The sequence below is a fragment of the Pelophylax lessonae genome, assembly GCF_965119305.1.
Source record: "Pelophylax lessonae genome assembly, chromosome: 2".
NCBI lineage: Eukaryota > Metazoa > Chordata > Amphibia > Anura > Ranidae > Pelophylax > Pelophylax lessonae.
This window is the reverse complement of record NC_138769.1, coordinates 656,803,968-656,824,717: the sequence shown is the minus strand read 5'-3', so window position 1 is coordinate 656,824,717 and position 20,750 is coordinate 656,803,968. Positions and strand designations below refer to the sequence as shown.

General features: G+C 44.2%; 1 protein-coding gene across 1 annotated transcript in view; it reads right to left on the bottom strand.

Annotated features, from left to right (window-relative positions):
- LOC309548229 (uncharacterized protein) overlaps positions 1-20,750 on the bottom strand; it is a 287,045-nt gene that overhangs the window by 146,217 nt on the left and 120,078 nt on the right. The window contains exons 7-10 of the mRNA XM_082248181.1: positions 19,412-19,491; positions 18,239-18,282; positions 12,136-12,212; positions 9,063-9,127 (exon numbers count right to left, since the gene is read on the bottom strand). Coding sequence (XP_082104307.1) covers positions 9,063-9,127; positions 12,136-12,212; positions 18,239-18,282; positions 19,412-19,491 — 266 coding nt within the window. The remainder of the gene's footprint in view (positions 1-9,062; positions 9,128-12,135; positions 12,213-18,238; positions 18,283-19,411; positions 19,492-20,750) is intronic.

The following is a 20,750-nucleotide window of genomic DNA, read 5'->3' as shown; positions in this document are numbered from 1 at the left end:
ATAGTCTGTGTTGGTACGTGTGAGAGAGATCCACCTTTCCAAGTTGTTGGGGTTCATCTCATACTTCTGAAGGTTTGAGGGTGCTGCCTGTTCCATACCCCCCCTACTCCTCATCTAGCCTTTTAGGGGTACAAACAATAGTAATTGGGGCCTAGTGTGGTTGTGTACGTGCGAGATACATACACTTTTTTTGATCATATTTCCTATTCCGCTATTCAATAAAAACCTTTGAGGATCAATTGAATTGCGGGATAGTCTGTGTCGGTACGTGTGAGAGAGATCCACCTTTCCAAGTTGTTGGGGTTCATCTCATACTTCTGAAGGTTTGAGGGTGCTGCCTGTTCCATACCCCCCCTACTCCTCATCTAGCCTTTTAGGGGTACAAACAATAGTAATTGGGGCCTAGTGTGGTTGTGTACGTGCGAGATACATACACTTTTTTTGATCATATTTCCTATTCCGCTATTCAATAAAAACCTTTGGGGATCAATTAAATTGCGGGATAGTCTGTGTCGGTACGTGTGAGATCCACCTTTCCAAGTTTTTGGGGTTCATCTCATACTTCTGAAGCTTTGAGGGTGCTGCCTGTTCCATACTCCTCCTCCTCCTCATCCATCCTTTTAGGTGTACAAACAATAGTAATTGGGGCCTAGTGTGCTTCTGTACGTGTGAGATACATACACATTTTTTGATCATATTTCCTATTCCGCTATTCAATAAAAACCTTTGGGGATCAATTAAATTGCGGAATAGTCTGTGTCGGTACGTGTGAGATCCACCTTTCCAAGTTTTTGGGGTTCATCTCATACTTCTGAAGCTTTGAGGGTGCTGCCTGTTCCATACTCCTCCTCCTCCTCATCCATCCTTTTAGGTGTACAAACAATAGTAATTGGGGCCTAGTGTGCTTCTGTACGTGTGAGATACATACACATTTTTTGATCATATTTCCTATTCCGCTATTCAATAAAAACCTTTGGGGATCAATTAAATTGCGGAATAGTCTGTGTCGGTACGTGTGAGATCCACCTTTCCAAGTTTTTGGGGTTCATCTCATACTTCTGAAGCTTTGAGGGTGCTGCCTGTTCCATACTCCTCCTCCTCCTCATCCATCCTTTTAGGTGTACAAACAATAGTAATTGGGGCCTAGTGTGTTTCTGTACGTGCGAGATACATACACTTTTTTTGATCATATTTCCTATTCCGCTATTCAATAAAAACCTTTGGGGATCAATTAAATTGCGGGATAGTCTGTGTCGGTACGTGTGAGATCCACCTTTCCAAGTTTTTGGGGTTCATCTCATACTTCTGAAGCTTTGAGGGTGCTGCCTGTTCCATACTCCTCCTCCTCCTCATCCATCCTTTTAGGTGTACAAACAATAGTAATTGGGGCCTAGTGTGCTTCTGTACGTGTGAGATACATACACATTTTTTGATCATATTTCCTATTCCGCTATTCAATAAAAACCTTTGGGGATCAATTAAATTGCGGAATAGTCTGTGTCGGTACGTGTGAGATCCACCTTTCCAAGTTTTTGGGGTTCATCTCATACTTCTGAAGCTTTGAGGGTGCTGCCTGTTCCATACTCCTCCTCCTCCTCATCCATCCTTTTAGGTGTACAAACAATAGTAATTGGGGCCTAGTGTGTTTCTGTACGTGCGAGATACATACACTTTTTTTGATCATATTTCCTATTCCGCTATTCAATAAAAACCTTTGGGGATCAATTAAATTGCGGGATAGTCTGTGTCGGTACGTGTGAGATCCACCTTTCCAAGTTTTTGGGGTTCATCTCATACTTCTGAAGCTTTGAGGGTGCTGCCTGTTCCATACTCCTCCTCCTCCTCATCCATCCTTTTAGGTGTACAAACAATAGTAATTGGGGCCTAGTGTGCTTCTGTACGTGTGAGATACATACACATTTTTTGATCATATTTCCTATTCCGCTATTCAATAAAAACCTTTGGGGATCAATTAAATTGCGGGATAGTCTGTGTCGGTACGTGTGAGATCCACCTTTCCAAGTTTTTGGGGTTCATCTCATACTTCTGAAGCTTTGAGGGTGCTGCCTGTTCCATACTCCTCCTCCTCCTCATCCATCCTTTTAGGTGTACAAACAATAGTAATTGGGGCCTAGTGTGTTTCTGTACGTGTGAGATACATACACTTTTTTTGATCATATTTCCTATTCCGCTATTCAATAAAAACCTTTGGGGATCAATTGAATTGCGGGATAGTCTGTGTCGGTACGTGTGAGAGAGATCCACCTTTCCAAGTTGTTGGGGTTCATCTCATACTTCTGAAGGTTTGAGGGTGCTGCCTGTTCCATACCCCCCCTACTCCTCATCTAGCCTTTTAGGGGTACAAACAATAGTAATTGGGGCCTAGTGTGGTTGTGTACGTGCGAGATACATACACTTTTTTTGATCATATTTCCTATTCCGCTATTCAATAAAAACCTTTGAGGATCAATTGAATTGCGGGATAGTCTGTGTCGGTACGTGTGAGAGAGATCCACCTTTCCAAGTTGTTGGGGTTCATCTCATACTTCTGAAGGTTTGAGGGTGCTGCCTGTTCCATACTCCCCCTACTCCTCATCTAGCCTTTTAGGGGTACAAACAATAGTAATTGGGGCCTAGTGTGGTTGTGTACGTGTGATATACATACACTTTTTTTGGATCATATTTTCTATTCCGCTATTCAATAAAAACCTTTCTAGGGCAAGATCTTAAATTACAGAAATATGAGGAGACCGTCAAATAAGGGCCGTGGCCTGGGTCGTGGTGCTGCTGGTAGAGCTCCTGTTGCAAGGAGAGGACATGGTCGATCTGTGCCAGCTACACGCACAAGTGAAACACCTTCCTCAAGTGTGAGTAGGCGACAGAACCTGCATCAGTATTTGGTAGGGCATCAAACGCCCCTAGAAGTGATGAGGCCAGAACAAGTTGAGGCGATAGTAGATTGGTTTGCTGCTGACAGTGCCTCCAGTTCCTTCACATTGTCTCCCACCCAGTCTACTGCAGAAAGGTCAGAGTTGGCACCTGCAGCCAATGTCCAACCGTCTTTCACCTCACCCCCTTGCAAATCAGGCCAGCAGTCTGAGCCCCAAGCCATACAGCAGTCTCTTATTCTTTTTGAGGACTCTGTCAGCAGGGTTTCCCAGGGCCATCCACCTAGCCCTGCCCCAGAAGTGGAAGAGATTGAGTGCAGCGATGCCCAACCACTTATTCCTCAAGATGAGTACATGCAAGGATCATCGCAGCACGTCTCCGATGATGACGAAACGCAGGTGCCAACTGCTGCGGCGTTCAGCATTGTGGAGACCGACAAGGAGGGCAGGGGTGAAGACTGGGTGGAAGATGATGTGGAGGACGATGAGGTCCTCGACCCCACATGGAATGAACGTCATGCAGGTGAACTGAGTAGTTTGGAGGAAGAGGCGGTGGTCGCACAGAGCCACCAGCACAGCAGAAGAGGGAGCAGGGTGCAGAAGCGGAGCGGCCGTGCCCTAGACACTACGCCCGCTACTGCCCAACGCAGCAAGGGAACGAGCGCACCAAAGTCAGCTCAAAGGAGTTCTCTAGCGTGGAAGTTCTTTAGAAAATGTGCTGATGACAGGACACGAGTGGTTTGCACCCTGTGCAATCAGAGCTTGAAGCGAGGCATGAACCTTCTCAACCTGAGCACAACCTGCATGATCAGGCATCTAAGTGCAAAGCACGAGCTGCAGTGGAGTACACACCTTCAAAACCAAGAAACGTCTCTGGCTCATCCTGCTTCCTCTTCTGCTGCAGTCTCGGCCGCTCCAGCCACATCTGTAGTGATACCGGCACCTGCCACCCCGCAAACAGACGATCTGTCAGCAACACCACCACCTGGGTCACCAACAACCATCTCCACAATGTCCCGTGGAAGCGTTCAGCTTTCCATCTCCCAAACACTTGAGAGGAAGAGGAAGTACCCCCCTACCCACCCGCGATCCCTGGCCCTGAATGCCAGCATTTCAAAATTATTGGCCTTTGAAATGCTGTCATTCCGTCTGGTGGAGACGCACAGTTTTAAAAACCTTATGTCGGTGGCTGTCCCACAGTACGTCGTGCCCAGCCGCCACTACTTTTCCAGGCAAGCCATCCCTTCCCTGCACAACCAAGTGGGGGAAAAAATCAGGTGTGCACTGCGCAACGCCATCTGTGCCAAGGTCCACCTAACTACGGATACGTGGACCAGTAAGCACGGTCAGGGGCGTTATATCTCCCTAACGGCACACTGGGTAAATGCAGTGGCGGATGGGCCCGAGGCGGATAGCAATTTGGCGCATGTCCTTCCACCACCGAGGATTGCAGGGCGCTTCAGTTTGCCTCCTGTTCCTAACTCCTCCTACTCCGCTTCCTCATCCTCTACCGCCTCCTCATCCGGACAGCGTAACACCTTCACCACCAACTTCAGCACGGCCAGGGGTAAACGACAGCAGGCAGTTTTACAACTTGCCTGTTTGGGGGACAAACCACACACCGCGCAGGAGTTGTGGAGGAGCATGGAACAGCAGACAAATGAGTGGTTGCTGCCAGCGAGCCTCAAGCCCGGCCTGGTGGTGTGCGATAACGGGCGAAATCTCATAGCAGCTCTGGGCCTAGCCGGTTTGACGCACATCCCTTGCCTGGCGCATGTGCTGAATTTGGTGGTGCAGAGGTTCCTTAAAAACTACCCCGATATGTCAGAGCTGCTGCAGAAAGTGCGGGCCGTTTGTGCGCACTTTCGGCGTTCTCACCCTGCTGCTGCTCGCCTGGCAGCGCTGCAGCGTAACTTCGGCCTTCCCGCTCACCGCCTCATATGTGACGTGCCCACAAGGTGGAACTCCACCTTGCACATGCTGGAAAGACTGTGCGAGCAGCAGCAGGCCATAGTGGAGTTTCAGCTGCAGCACGCACGCGTGAGTCGCTCTGCGGAACAGCACCACTTCACCACCAATAACTGGGCCTCCATGCGAGACCTGTGTGCCTTGTTGCGCTGTTTTGAGTACTCCACCAACATGGCCAGTGGCAATGACGCCGTTCTCAGCTTAACTATCCCACTTCTATGCCTCCTTGAAAAAACAATTCGGGCGATGATGGAAGAGGATGTGGCACAGGATGAGGAGGAGGAGGAGGATGAAGAGGTAACATTTCCAAGGCTTTCAGGGCAGTCATTCGCAAGGGGCTCCGAGGGTGGGTTCCTGCACACGCAAACGCCAGGGACGCAATTGTCCAGCAGGGGCACAGTTCTGGAGGATGAGGAGGATGAGGAGGAGGAGGAGCTGGAGGAGGAGATGGAACCATGTTCACAGCAGGGTGGCACCCAGGCCAGCTCATGGCCATCACTGGTGCGTGGCTGGGGGGATACAGAGGACACGGACCATACACCTCCCACAGAGGACAGCCTTTCGTTGCCTCTGGGCAGCCTGGCACACATGAGCGATTACATGCTGCAGTGTCTCCACAACGACCGCCGAGTTGCCCACATTCTAACTTGTGCTGATTACTGGGTGGCCACGCTGCTGGATCCCCGTTACAAGGACAACGTACCGTCCTTAATTCACTCACTGGAGCGCGATCGCAAGATGCGCGAGTACAAGCGCACGCTGGTAGACGCCATGCTGCTGGCATTCCCATCTGACAGCGGGGCCACAGTGGAAGCACAAGGCAGAGGAGGAGGAGGAGGAGGTCGCCAACGCAACCAGGGCACCGCCAGCACCTCAGAAGGCAGGGTTAGCATGGCCGAAATGTGGAAAAGCTTTGTCAGCACGCCACAACAAACAGCAGCACCAGCAGCTCAGATGGAACGTCTTAGCAGGAGGCAGCATTTTACCAACATGGTGGAGCAGTATGTGTGCACACGCCTACATGTAGTGAATGACGGGTCTGCCCCCTTCAACTTCTGGGTCTCCAAATTGGGCACATGGCCTGAGCTTGCCCTTTACGCCTTGGAGGTGCTGGCGTGCCCTGCAGCCAGTGTATTATCTGAACGGGTATTTAGCACGGCTGGGGGCGTTATAACAGACAAGCGCAGCCGCCTGTCCAGAGACAATGTGGACAAGCTCACGTTCATTAAAATGAACCAGGCATGGATCCCACGGGACTTTTCCGTACCTTATGCAGAATAGCAATGGATACCGACCTTACCCACCCATTGTTCCATTTTTGCTCTTTCTCACTCTTTTGGGGTGTACCCTCATTTAAAATTTGTGAAAAGAAGCAGTGTTGGCTACCTCGTCCTCCTCCTCAGGGCCAGATTAATGTAGGGTCTATTGGAGCTGCAGCTCCAGGCCCCTACCTTTTATATAGGCCCCGGGTTGGCCATATTCACTGTTACCGCTCTTCTGTCACTTGTAAACACAGAAGTCTGGCTTCTATGCTCGCTTCCCCAGGCAGCACCCTCAGAACCTCCCCACACAGCGTGAAGGCCGGACAAGGAGGGACAGTTGGCGATGCATGGATGTGTTTATGGGCTTCAGAGACAGCATCCCATGTTGAATTAGGCATGCATGGCTGCACCCTTCCTCCTCTGGGTGCATGGCAAGGCACGGCCCTAAGGCCCTTCAAAATCCTCAGCACCAAGCCCATGATGCTGTTAATCCGGCCCTGGTCCTCCTCCACCGCCGCTTCCACCTACACCGCCCATAGGTGTGCGCAGCCTATTGCATTAAGGTGTGCACCCCAAAGTTGAAATACACATGCATGTGTTTGCCAGCAGGGAGAGTAATGTATCGGGGCCATGTACCTGTAGGCAAGGAGAAATAGAGCAGAGCAGGTCCCAGGGAGATCTTTCCCATCTCCTCACTGGCAATGCTATGTGCCCTAGGTGATTAGGGTGTGCCCAGGCACACCCAGCACACCCTGTGCGCACGCCTATGTCACCGCCACATCCACCACCACCTCAACCTCCCTCCTACTCCATATGGGCCTCGTCCTTCAGAGATGAAGAAGAACATTGTTTTATTTTTCTGTTTTTTTTTGTTGTTTTAAGTTATTTCCCTATCCACATTTGTTTGCAGAGCACTTGCCATGCTCTTAATTACGTTTTGCTGCCATTTGCAGCACTCTAGCCCTTTCCTTTGGTGTTTTAGAGCCATTTTAGTGCCTTAAAGTTCGGGTCCCCATTGACTTCAATGGGGTTCGGTGTCCGGGAAAAGTTCGGTAAAAGTCCGGGACACGGACCCGGACTTTTTTTTAAAGTTCGGCCGAACCCGTCGAACACGGACATCTAGGTGTCCGCTCAACCCTAATCAGTACCAATCCATATAAAGAAGCTTGGCTACATAAAGGACCTCCCCCCATTCCAACAAGGGAGCATCATAATACTGCCAGTGGATCTGTCTTATGCTGTAGCCTTAAAGCAGTAAAGTAAGGGTGTAGAGCAGCCTTTTTCAACCAGGGTGCCCAGGCACCCTAAGGTGCCTTGAGGTTTCTTCAGGGTTGCCTTGGCAAATTGCCTAAAAATTGCCCAAAAATTATATACAAGCCAGCAAGTGGATCAAGCCTGCCTTCTAGTTACACAAAGCCACAGGTTTTTATTGTACACCATTACAACATTTTAGTTGGTTGTATCCTAACAACCAATAACATCATCAGTTGATAAGGAGGATGTTAGTCACCTGAACAGCATCCTTGTTTGTCCCTCTCCTGATCCACTCCATAAGAACTGGTGTCACATTAGCTGAGTGATGGAGAGAAACTAAGAAAGAAGAGAAATGCTAGAATACTAGTCGGTACCATTGTGCAAAAGGGTATTTGCTCTGGAAGGATAAATCACCTCTAACGTTGGGTGTCCTACGTGTTGGGCGTCCTATGATCTGCCTGGTGTTGGAGAAGAGGAGAACCGATTGCTGGCTTTGTCAATCCGGTCTTATTGCAGATAGAATTCATGGGCTTTGCACACACTCGTTTTGACCACTCTATTATTTGAGGGTCATCACCTTCTGGTAAGCAGGTTTTTCTCCTGACATGTGGTGACGTGTGCTCTCAAGATTTATGGCATTTGGTATGGGGATTGCCTCTTCTATCCATGGGCATTCATGGGTATTGGACTGAGCTTCCTAATTTTATTTTAATTTTTATTGGTGCTGCACCCTGTTGCATACTGTCCTACGTGTGTGGCTGCTGCATTGTGTAAAAGTATTAGAATAGTTTTTTATATTTTAGAATGGGGTGCCTTGAGACTGTCCATAATTTTAAAAGGGTGCCTCAAGGCTGTCCATAAATTAAAAGGGGCTTGACTAAAAAATTGTTGAGAAACACTGGTGTAGAGCACCCAGAGGAGTCACTCCCTCTCTGCTTAACACTTGGTGTTGGGACTTATCTAATTCAACCTCTCAACATCATTTGGTGTTTCCCTGTCACTGGCCCAGGATCCATTCATTACATTGCATACTTCGGATCCATCACCTTTGATTCATCCTCTGGATTCATGATGAAAGGACTTTATTTAATTATTGATTCACTTCATTATTGAGTCACCCATTCACTTCTATATTGCTATAGTTTTCATTCACCAATATATTTCTATTGTTTACATATTTATTAGATATTTGATTGCACTTTCTTGTATTTTGGTGCCTCTACAATTTCATTGTAAATCATCTATTTATTGTCACATATTGTTTTCACAATTGCACACATTTTTTTCAACATTCTGTTTCAGGTTCACAACTTCTATTGGAGGTTTATCACTTATATTTTATTTGCATAGTGCAGCTCCACATTTTTATTTTCAATTTCAATTCTTTCAGCTTTGGAAAGGCTTATCGGTAGTTCCAGCTATCATTTGGCTCTCATATTTTCCAATAGATAGCGCAGGGGTCACTCTTATCAAAAAAGAAAAGCACTGCAATACACCGAGCTGTGTTACTGTAATGCAAAAATGTGAAATAGAAACAAAATATGCATTTCCCAACACACTAACCAGACCACCAGCAAAAAATGAATTACATTGTAGCGATTTGCATTAAAAACAGCGATGTGTGTTGGTCCAATAGGTTTTATGAAAGAACACTATAAAAAACGTACATCAGTATTAGTAATTTACATACTTGCAATAATCTAGATGGCGTATCCATAACAGACGTATCATCTTTGTTTGAAGTTCCTTCTCCTTCTATAATAAAATTAAGACAAATACATCTTGTGAAAGCAGGAGGTAATGGTAAATCACAACAGAAAGCTAAGTAAGGGTTTCTGCATATCGGTGCATTCACCCATAGAACGTAAACTAATAGGTGAATTTTGGTGCCTGGGAGCCGCTGGTGTTGTGTACAGCCCTCCATAGACCTGAATGGTTGAAGGTGGCTGTAAGCAGCTATGTGCTACTACTTGTGTAAAGTAGGGAACGCGTACAGATTAATTACTGAACCTTACTAATTACCTTTGGGACCTTACATCTGTGCAGATGCACCATTTTACGTAAGTAGTGGCACATAGCTGTATACAGCTGCCTTGCACCATTTGTGTGTATGTGCAGCTGTACACAGCACTAGGGGCTTCCGGGCACTAAAATACACTAGTCTTCTTACCCTCTATGGCCGAATGCACAAATCAGGACTGGCAGCTAACAGCGCTCAGCAGTGCCTTTGACGATAGATGGAGCCTGTATTTGTATATGACACCTGTGCATTTATGATAGGCATAACTTTTATGACCTTTGGCCATATATTAAACAATATGAATTAAAGCCTTTCAATGGTCACAAAGTCATTTTTTTTTGGAACAAAAGCTAAATGTTGTAAGCAGCGTGTCCATTTAATACCATTGTCACAGACCTATAGTTTCCCAACTTCTTTCCTCTACTCTTCTAACTAAATTGATAATATCCTAGAATGGCTGCCAACCACATCGTAATTCCAACAGTTCAACAAAAAACGCACTGTACGAAAAGAAAAACATTTCACAGCTTTGCTTGTTGTTTATGGACTACTTTACATGTTCATATGTGTTAGGAAGCAGCTTTCCATTGCTTCATCAGTGGCACTATGAACAGCAACACTACTGCTCATGTGATATAGTTATTAAAGCAGAACTTCACCTGAAAATGGAAGTTCTACTTTTTCTAATCCTCCCACCTTCCTAAAATTTCCGTTTTTTTTTTTTAGTTTTTTAAGGGAGTGGATACCTATTTCTGACAGGTACCTGGGCCCACTTCCACTCAGATCGCCTAGGCAATCCAGACAGAAGCCCCCTGGGACCTGTGATGTGCGGTTTCATTCACAATGGGTCAGAGTTCATTCATACGCAGTGGGCAGCTAGCTGTGAAGCCTCCAACATCCAAGTCGGTGCTGAAACCAGTGAAGAACCAGTGTTCTGCAGAAAACTCCAACCATCTCACTTCTGGTGACTCGAAACTAGGAATAATTGGAGATTTTGACCACTTGGTGTTTTCAAAGAACAGGCAGCAGCACTCCACTACGTGCTATAATGAGTGGACATTTTTAGTCCGCCCACTAGTAACCAACAACATGGCTGCCTCCAAGGCAGTGACAACTAGCGGGCGGACTAACAATGTCCACTCATAGCGTGTACTGGAGTGTATAGGCTGCTGGTGTTCTGTGAAAACACAAAGTAGTCGAAATCTCCAATTTTTCATTGTGTACAGTCACTGGAAGTGAAGTGGTTGGAGTTCTCGGCAAGTTGGAGTTTTCGACAGAACACCGGCCCGGAGGAGGATCCCTGGACTGGTAAGTGCATGTTTATACAAAGTAAGCAGCTACAGTAATTGAAGCTGCTGACTTATTTTAATTTCTATTTATTTTAACTGAAGATCCTGTTTAAGGTATAACAAATAGTTAAAGTACAGTATATGTATTGACAAAACTTTTTTTTTTTTTTTTTTTTTTTTTTAGATAGAGCTGGGAAGGGCTAAATTCCCAGTCAGTTTTTTTTTTTTGCCCTGGGTGTTCTGGTGTAGAGATTTCACTTCCTGTTACAGAGACACAACTAGAGGCGATAGGCAGGGCTTTTTTCTCAGAGAATAGGTGCAGGAACTCCATTCTGAGTCACCCCTACCCACCTCTGAGCACCATTCATTGGTTCCATCCACTACCCACCTCCCAGTACTGCCCTTTTTAGACAATACAGAACCAAGTATAATTTTGTGGTGCTAAGTAATCTGTAAGGGATTCGGTAATTATAACAAGAAAAGCAGTAAAATAGATAAACTGCAGCCAGTAACAATAGAGCACCCCAGCAACAATGGATCCCCCTAACAACAATGGACCACCCGCCACAAAACCCCCCCCCCTCCCAGTGACACTAAACTCCCGGCAGCAACAACAGATATCCCCACAGCCAGCATTAATAGACTCTCTGGCAATAGACTCCTCCCTCAACAGTAGATCTCTCCCAGCAACAACTGACCCCCCCCAGCAATTTAAGATCCACCACCACCAACAATAGGTCCCCCACCAGCAACAAAAGACCCCCTCAGCAGCAATAGACCCCCATGCAAAAATAGATCCTCTCCAGCTAGAACAGATCCCCCAGCAGTGAGCATCAATAGACCCTGCAACACAGTCAATGGTGGAGGTGCAGGAACTGCGTTCCCCCACGTTCCCACTGAAAAAAAAGCCTTGACGATAGGAAATCACTACAAAGTGACAATAGTCCCTGGAATAGGTGTCCCCGCTAGAAGATTTATGGTCACATTTTGTTCTGGTGACAACTAACATTTCGGATTCCCCATCCCCATCACACCCCCCCCCCCCCCCGCCTTATTGACAAGTTTCACTAGGACACAAAAAATTAATCTACTTTTAGGGGACACAGGCAACAGGGGCAAACTTGATTGGGGATCTAATCCTCATTGGTTTTATGTTGCTACTTTCAGGTGCTTGGACACTGGCAAAAAGCTTTGTTGGGAATGCCCCCAGTGCACCCTCATAACTCCATCTACTCCATCCCTAGTGTCCTAAAGTGATGAACATCTTCTCCTAAAAAATAAAAACCATTTTTTTTTTTTCCCTACTTTAAAAAATCTTTTGCTGTAAAAATGACTTTCTGGGTATGATAAACCTAACTGTTCAAATATGGTCAAAAAAGTTAGAAATGCACAATATACAAACATTACAACAAAAATGATTACCAATCCACAATTGCTTAACAGTAAATACTTACTTATGTTAACAAGCTGAGAGCCATTAAACACTGGTAATTCATCTTCAGTTTCAGTATCACTTCCAATAACAATTGAACTGCAAAAATAAAAGGTGACGGTCATGTAATCTACCTCCTTGCACATTATCATTCTGCATTCATTCTGTATATCCAATTTTGTCCAAAATTTGGCACCAAATGAGGACATTTGTTTAAAAAATATTAGGCAACAAGCTTCTCTGCTCTCTCCTTGTGCAGGGTGACTGGTCTTATATCTGCCCCTCCTGTAGATTTCTGCAGGCACCCTGTAGTGGGTGGAGCCTGCTGGGCCCCTCCCACAGCTCTGCTCTCTGCACAGGCTTTGTACATCAGGTACTAATAAACTTTGGTTTATTAGTGAGAAAAAGATTCAGCCATTTCTTCATAGGTCTCTGTTTTTGAATTCGCAATTCAGCCCTGCAATTATTGTGCTGCCCCTCCGTATCGGTATGTCCACTGGGAACCCTGGGCGGAAGCATACTCACGCTCCTCCAAATGGAACGGCGGAAGTGATATCGCCGCCAGCCTCGCGAGATTTCCCGCGATCAGCATAGGCGGAAATGATGTCACGCTATTGGCGGAAGTGATGTCACGTTGTGGGCAGAAGTGATGCAAACACGGATCCCGCGAGTCCTCGCGGGATCACAAGTCATTGGTCTCCCTATAAGGGGACGCCGAGAGTCAGCAAGGAGAGTTATCTCTCCGAGCCACGACAGGACGGTTCGTCCATTTAAATATCCAAGACCTGCAACAACAGTGAGTACTAGGAAAAACTATGGGGACAAATTTGGCCTCTTGGCCTGAAGCAACTGAAGTCTTTAATAGAAGGACTTTTCTTTTCTTTTTATCCTTGATTCATAGGGGGGAGCGTGTATCGATGCAACTTTCCATCCACTACAAGCAATAAGCATATCAGCAACTCTGGCAAAAATGGCATTTTTATTGAGCTAAATTGTATTTAACAAATCAAATTTTTCTTACAATTAACCATTTTCAATAGAGCATTTGGGTGCTATATATACATTTTTCTCTTGATATGTATTTTAGGCAATAGTGGAGCCATAGGATCCATGCCCTGAATGGCCATAGATCATCTTTAACCCCTGATATACGATCAAGTTTTTTTTGATAATATTCAGGTCGAGACCGATATATGACATTCCTTGCTCTATGATTGGATGGCAAGGTAAGACATATTAAAGCAAGAGGAATTTAGATTCAATCTCCCATATCCACCCTATTTTTAGATGTTTTCATTGTCCCACCTTCCCCATAACAGATTAACAATACATAAGCTCCGGGAGATGTATAAACTGGAGGACAACCTCTTTGAATCCTCACTACTTTTATATTATTGAAAATCATCATAACAGGTGAACCTCTTTGACTCACCTATTTAATTAGCAACTCAATACCTTAACCCCTTTTCCTACAATAATCACATGATACTGTATACTCACTGTTTTCAGGCCAAAGAAATATCCATAACTTAATACACCTGACTCTAGCTTCCGGATCTGGGAGATTAAGTGTATCCCCCGGAGGGCGAATTAATGGGGTGCTTTTCCTGCAGGTATGTGGCTCCATTACACTGGACATTCCATCAAGGGGCTTTTTTGGCCTTCTTTCTCTTTGGGGGGGGAGGAGGGGGGAGGGGAGGGGAGGGAGGGAGGGGGGATTCTTCTCTGTGGGGGCAATGTTGGGGAGTTTAGGCATTTAGGGGAAACGGGAGATTCCCAATGTACATCCTGTAGGAGGATGGTCGCGGATGCATATTGTTTTTTGATCTGAATTGATGTAAACATTACTGTAGTATGAAGATTTGTATGTCCTTTTTTGAGGACCTATAATTTATACTGAATTATGCTTTTCAGGAGTGTATGCAGATTCCCTGAGGAAGAATTTTGTATTTGACAACCTTTGAAACGCGTTGGATTCTGCCAAACACCCCTCCAACAGTATTTGTATAACATGCACTATTGATTGTACTGTATTACCTTATGGCGGTCAATAAGTCTATGAATGTATGAAAAAATTGGTGACACGATGATTTTTCCACTATTAATATTTAATTTCTAATAAATTGCACGTTCTAAAAATACAAAACTTTCTCCTTTAAGAGATTTTTTACTGTTACCTCTAAAGTCCCACCAAGAAGGGGGTTTTTTGCTTCCAATTTATTACGGGATTATGGTAACACCTTACCTTTAAGTTATCTACACATATTTGCAATGGGATTTGGCTCTTACCAAAACGGGTGACCCGGTGTTCCACGCTAAGACTCCCCTGTGGTTTAACCTGACATTTGCCTGAGCTGCTTCAATTACCGGATTCTGGGCTGTGGATGACCAAAGGGGTATTGTATCTTTCTCATGTACTACGGGAGGGAGCGATTAGACCCTTTTCCCAGTTGCGGACTGAATTTGATCTTCCCCCTACCATGTACTACCGCTACTATCAACTTCGACATGCCCTCCATGCTCAGTTTGGGGGCCGCTACCCGGACTTGCCCACGGTTGACCTTTTAGACGTCCTGACTGGCTCTGACTCCTGTAAGCTTATATCCCTTCTGTACGAAATGCTGACGTCTAAACCTGTCACGACCCTGGCATTTAGCATTCGCCCTCGCTGGACAGAAGATACAGGTGACCTTGACGATGACGACTGGACAGAGGCCCTTGAAACCTGTAAGCTTGTTTCATCCAAACTGTCTGATAGACTAACCCAGGTGTACATACTTCACAGAGCATACCTCTCCCTTGATAGAATAGCTAGATTTGCCCCCTCCAGAGACCCCACGTGCCCCAAATGTCTATTGTCTCCGGGCACGTTTGGGCATCAGTTGTGGCACTGCCCCCGTATCCAGGGATTCTGGGCACAGGTCATCCGCTTCCTACATGACCGCATGGGCGCTCCTGTATCGTTGGATCCTAAGGTCTGCCTTCTGGGCATATTTCCCGATGAGGATATTGACAAGCATACCACTAACTTCCTCCATGAAACCCTCTTTTGTGCTAGAAAACTGATTGCCCATACCTGGATCCAGCCTACGTGGTCTGATTTGGCTATGTGGAAGGCGGATGTTAGTACACCAGTCGGGTTTCTCTTGGTAGCTATCACAAGGTCTGGGACAGGTGGCTTCATGTTTCGGAAACTTGCTCCCCTGGGTGATTGTTCATTTCACTGTCACCGTCCCCCCTGTTTTCTGCCTCAAGTGGTGTGTGGGTGGGAGTCAGCACTGCATGATGGTTTGTGTTCCTCTCATTTAACGGGTATTACACCTTCCTGCCTCAAATATGTTAATCTTTTCTTGTAAGATGGCTTTGTTTTCCTTTTTCTTGTTGTTTTTATACTGCTGCCATATTGTGACTCGGTACATTGACTGTATGTATATTTCTTATTTTGAACCCAATAAACGTAAAAAAAAAAAATTGTCTCTATCAAAAAGTAAAATCGTATATTCTTTTCCACATTGTATTTCAATTATTTATTTATAGCTTACTCCTATTAATCCTAACAATCCTAAAGTCTGAAAATGTACCTTAAGAATTCTATACATACACTTCCTTGAATGCAGTTATACATATTCAATATGGCCTATAAATATTCGCAGTTGTTCACAGTTGTGTCACAGATTTTACAGGGCCTGCCTTCTGAGCTACAGCAGTGCTGGGAGAAGGTGTTTCAGGAGGCAGAGTCAGTACAGAAATCAATGCTTACAGGCAGCAAGGTACCATGGGATATATAGTCCCTGGAAATTGACAGTAAACCAAAGGAATGAGCAGAGGAAAAACTGCAAAGCATGCACGGAATCCAGAAGTTGTGGAAAGAGATGACCAGCACGCACAACACAAAAGGAGATTTTTCAAGTAATCTTATATTGGATTTTAAAAAAATAAACTTTTTTTTGTATTGCAATTACAATGCTGATGTTCTAAAAGAAAATTGAATGCTGTGGCCATGGAACTGGCTCTGGTCTTGTGACGAAACACGTAGGAGGAGCCAGTGACGTCACCCCCAGCTGATCATTCTGGATCTCAACACCAGGAAGCAGTGAAGCCAGGGAACCAGCACACGGAGAGAGACACTGTTATCTGCCTGTTGAAAGTTTACTAAATGGGAGTTCAATACCTTGAATTACTTTTATGCTAAATAAAATTATTTTAACATACTACAGTATGAGGCACTTTCTTTTTTATTGCCATGGAGCCACACGTACTGACGCACCTTCAAAGAGTCTAAGGCCCCTTTCACACTAGCGGACCGTTCAGATCCGTTTTTCAGGTGGATCTGAATGGATGTCTCATGCATCTGACATCCGATCTGTCAAATCTGGACGGATGGAAACCCTATTTTCCATCCGTCCAGTGGATCGGATGTGATCAGATGAGAACGGACAGGCGGTTCGTTCTCATCCGATTCCCCCATAGAGAACAGCGGGGACCTGACAGCTCTGTCTCCGCACACAGCGCAGAGATAGAGCTGCCATCTGCATGCTCAGCGGGGGATCGGTGGATCGATCCCCCGCTGAGAAAAATGGAGTCCGCCGACGGACTCCCAAGTGTGAAAGGGGCCTAAAGGATGATAAAGGAGCCCTAGGTGGATCATCCCATTACTTATTGGCTGCCCATTTTCTGTGTGCTGGAGGTGAGCGGCCATTGCACACAAAGGTGTCTTTTGCTTTTTGGTGAAAGGATTTTGGCACTTTTCCACCATCTGTATATATCCACTTTGCACTTTTATTGATTACAGTTTACAGTCATTGGTTGAAGATTATATATACTTTGTCCACCTCTATATGTATTATAGACTTTATTTCATCCATTGAATTCATTAAATTCGTTTTTTAATTTACTTATGAATTTTTTCACATTTTTCCCACAGTTTTTTACAATATGAATTCATTTTTTTATATATATATGAAATAATTTTTTCATTTGTGGTTGATTTATTCACTTTATGCTATTTTCCACTGGTGATTATTGATCATGATATTGTTCACACTTTGAGTAGTGCACCACTGTATTTATTTTATTTCATTTGGAAATGACGTCAGTAGCAGCCTCCAAGGGTCATAGAGATGACCGGTGACCATCTGGTCCTTGGTCAGCCCTATGGTAAATGACTGCCACTGGCCGATTCATTTTCTGGCTTCCCAATCGCATCGACGAACCCAGAGAAGCACAGGAGGGCAGCGGGAACAGCTGCTATGATTGCTTTTACATGAGAGGGAATCACCAGCAGCTACAGGCATCATTCAGATATCTCCACTTCAACAAAAGGACATCATATGATGTCCACCTAAGGTTAGGTGGTTAATCTCTTGTATTTCAGGAGGTTTATAAACAGCTTAGTAGACAAATGGGTTATTGGCTTGTAAGCTGTAAAATGTTAAATTTTTGTTTTTGTGATTAATACCAATTAAAAGTGGTATTAAACCCAAAAGCAAACATTTATTATATTGCAGCCTATCAATATCTTAGATGTGATGATTGCATTAGCTTTCTTTTTTTAGGCTCCCTTTCCTTTATTTTCATTTGGTTATCCAGCCAAAAAGTCTGTGGTTTCTCAACAGAAAATGTATAAGTTAGAGTGTGGAGACAAACCATTTACCGCTCACAGGGCTGCATACACAGATCAGCTATTATTTATTCATGTAAAACCTTTATCCCAAATGTAAAAAAAAAATGCTGCTGCAACTGCTTGTGTAACTGCAGTGTGACCTGGAGTTTGGCTTCAGTTTGTTAGTGTATCTAGATCTGCTAGTACATCTACCACCCCCCCCCCCCTCCATCACCCCAGACTGACAATGCTGCTGTCCAAAGGTGCCCCAGTACTCCTTCATCCAGAGTGGAGGCACTCTAATGCAGGTGGTGTGACCATCAGGTGAAAACAGAGGGAAAAAAACCCTAAAAAAGGAAAACTAATGCAGCCACCACATCTAATGATTGGTAACCTGCAATGTATTACTTTTTTGTTTTGAGTTTAATAGCGATTTACGTTATTTGTACCTCTTTATGGAACAGTCCTAGCAAACAGGATCATGTATTAAAAAAATTCTGGCTGCTTAAATAATATAACTTACGGTTGGTCCTGCTGCAGCAAAGGTGTAGATGGTCCCAGTGATTTCTAAACATTAATAACACAATACCAATATTAAGAAGTAGCAGTGAGAAAATTTACATACATTCACAAAACACGACATAACTGTAAAGACAAAATTTACATTGCAGATTTTTATCATTTGAAAGACTGGACTACTTATTGGCAAGCATCTCCTTTTAGCAAATTAAAAGCAATGAGCTGCTAATGATTGCCAGTAAGAGGTTAAATAAAGCTGACCATGCACTACTAGATTTCTGAAGAACGTTTGTATCACTATTCCTGGGGAAATTTAGATTAGAAAATTTAATGACCTAACAAATCTCGTTGTTTGCTTTTAACATGTTTTTGGAACAAATTGATTTTTCCTACAGAAAACCACATTCATTGTTTCTCCATCCTGAATCTTCAAATTTTCTTGTCAAAAACGAATGTCAATTTGACCCCACTGACGGTTAGAAAATCAAACGGATGTTCTGAAAACAAACATTTTCTAACAAAATTCTACTAGTGCATAGTTAGCTTTACCTCAGGTTCACACTTCCGCGTTTTGTGCGGGCCACATTTTCAGACACAGGGCGTTTCCGCAAAAAAGAAGTACAGCCACCTTTTAAAAAAACGTCACTGCAGCGAAATCTCATGGTTTTTTTAATCATTGGATTTCCCTGCGGTTACCGCACCCGCAAACGTGCTGAAATGTGTGGGGGTACCATTCAGAATGAATGGCAGCCGCAGGAGTCTCCTATGAGCAGCGCTATTTGGCTGAGGATGCGGAGAACAGATGCGATTCCTGCAACAGGAACGCAAGCACAACCTAGTGTGAATCTAGCCTTACTCACTACACTCACACTGCATGAGCAATTACATACAAATGAACAGGAATAAATGCGGGCGCTGTCAGGCTCCTATTGTTTTCAATGGGGATTCCTGTCTGCACCTATTTGCATGGATCTCCTGTGGGTATCTGCAATATGGCCCCCAGTGTAAATGGGGCCCAATGATACAAAGGAGGAGTTTTTTCTGTATTGAACTTGATCAACATGTATCATTTTCAGCTGCACCATACTCCTAGTTCTAGGAAAAACTACTTCATGTCGAGACACAGCAGTGTTAGGACAGTGAAAGGATGTTCATTACAAATAATTACAGAACTGACCATTTGTTCATGATATGTGTGATCTGACAGCGTGTTCATTCTCTCTGACTCCGCTCTCATTCCTTGATTCTGCTCAGCTCCTGAAAACAGGATAAATGATAAGTAAACTGAATTGTGTGCCTTTTTATCCCACTGTATTTGCTCAGCGGTCTTACAAACGCAATTTTGTTTTGGAAAAAATACACTTTTTAAAAAAATAAAAATAAGAAAACAGTAAAAACAGTAAAGTTAGACCAATTTATTTCTATATTGTGAAAATGTTACGCCAAGTAAATATATACCCAACATGTTATACTTCAAAATTGCGTACGCTCCTGAAATGGCAACAAACAATGGTACTTAAAAATCCCCATAGGCGACATTTTAAACATTTCTACAGGTTACCAGTTTAGAGTTACATAGAAGATCTGGGCTCAAATTATTGCTCTCGCTCAAACGATCACGGCGATACTTCATATGTGTGGTTTGAACATTGTTTACATATGTGAGTGCAACTTGTGTATGTATTCGCCTCTGCGTGCGAGCTAACGGGGACGGGGCACTTACATTTTTTTTTTTCTATTTATTTTATCTTTTATTTTTACACTATTTTATTCCTATTTTTATTCCTCTTACAAGGAATGTAAACATCCCTTGTAATAGAAAAAAGTATGACAGGACCTCTTTAATGGGAGATGTGGGGTCAAAAAGACCTCAGATCTCACATCTACACAAAAAATAAAAATTTATTTTTTTTCATAAAAAAAAAATGGGCTCTTTAAATCTGTTCAAGGGGTTTACCACTTGCTGAGATATTTGGGATTTTTATTTATTTATACATTTGTCACTTTCCACTGAGCACCTTATATTTATCTATATTTACATTTATATTTATTGGCATTTCAATATATTTATTAACCAACAATTTATCATTTACAATACAGCACCTTTGCTGCACTATTGGCACTTTTTATTTATTCATATGTATTGTTTGCAATCATTGTGATGTAGAAAAAGTTGACATGTTTACATGCACTTTGGAACCTTCTGCGTTGAAATATCCCACCTTTAACATTTACATATAGTGCCCTCTAATACCTATTAAAAGGCAGCGCCATTTACCTCACCAAACCCCTTTAATCTTTAAATCTGTTGCTAGGAAGCGACGTATGACGTTGCTCCGGTCATCCAAGTGCCTTCACTTAACTTCCTGCATGAGGGGACAGCAGACCCGATCGTTTTCCCGCTACCGACAGGTCCGGTAAGCCTGGAAAATGACCGGGAAGCAGCGGGGTGGGGGGAGGGGGGGGAAGCAGCGGGGTGGGGGGAGGGGGGGGGGAAAGCACCTCTCCCGCCCCCA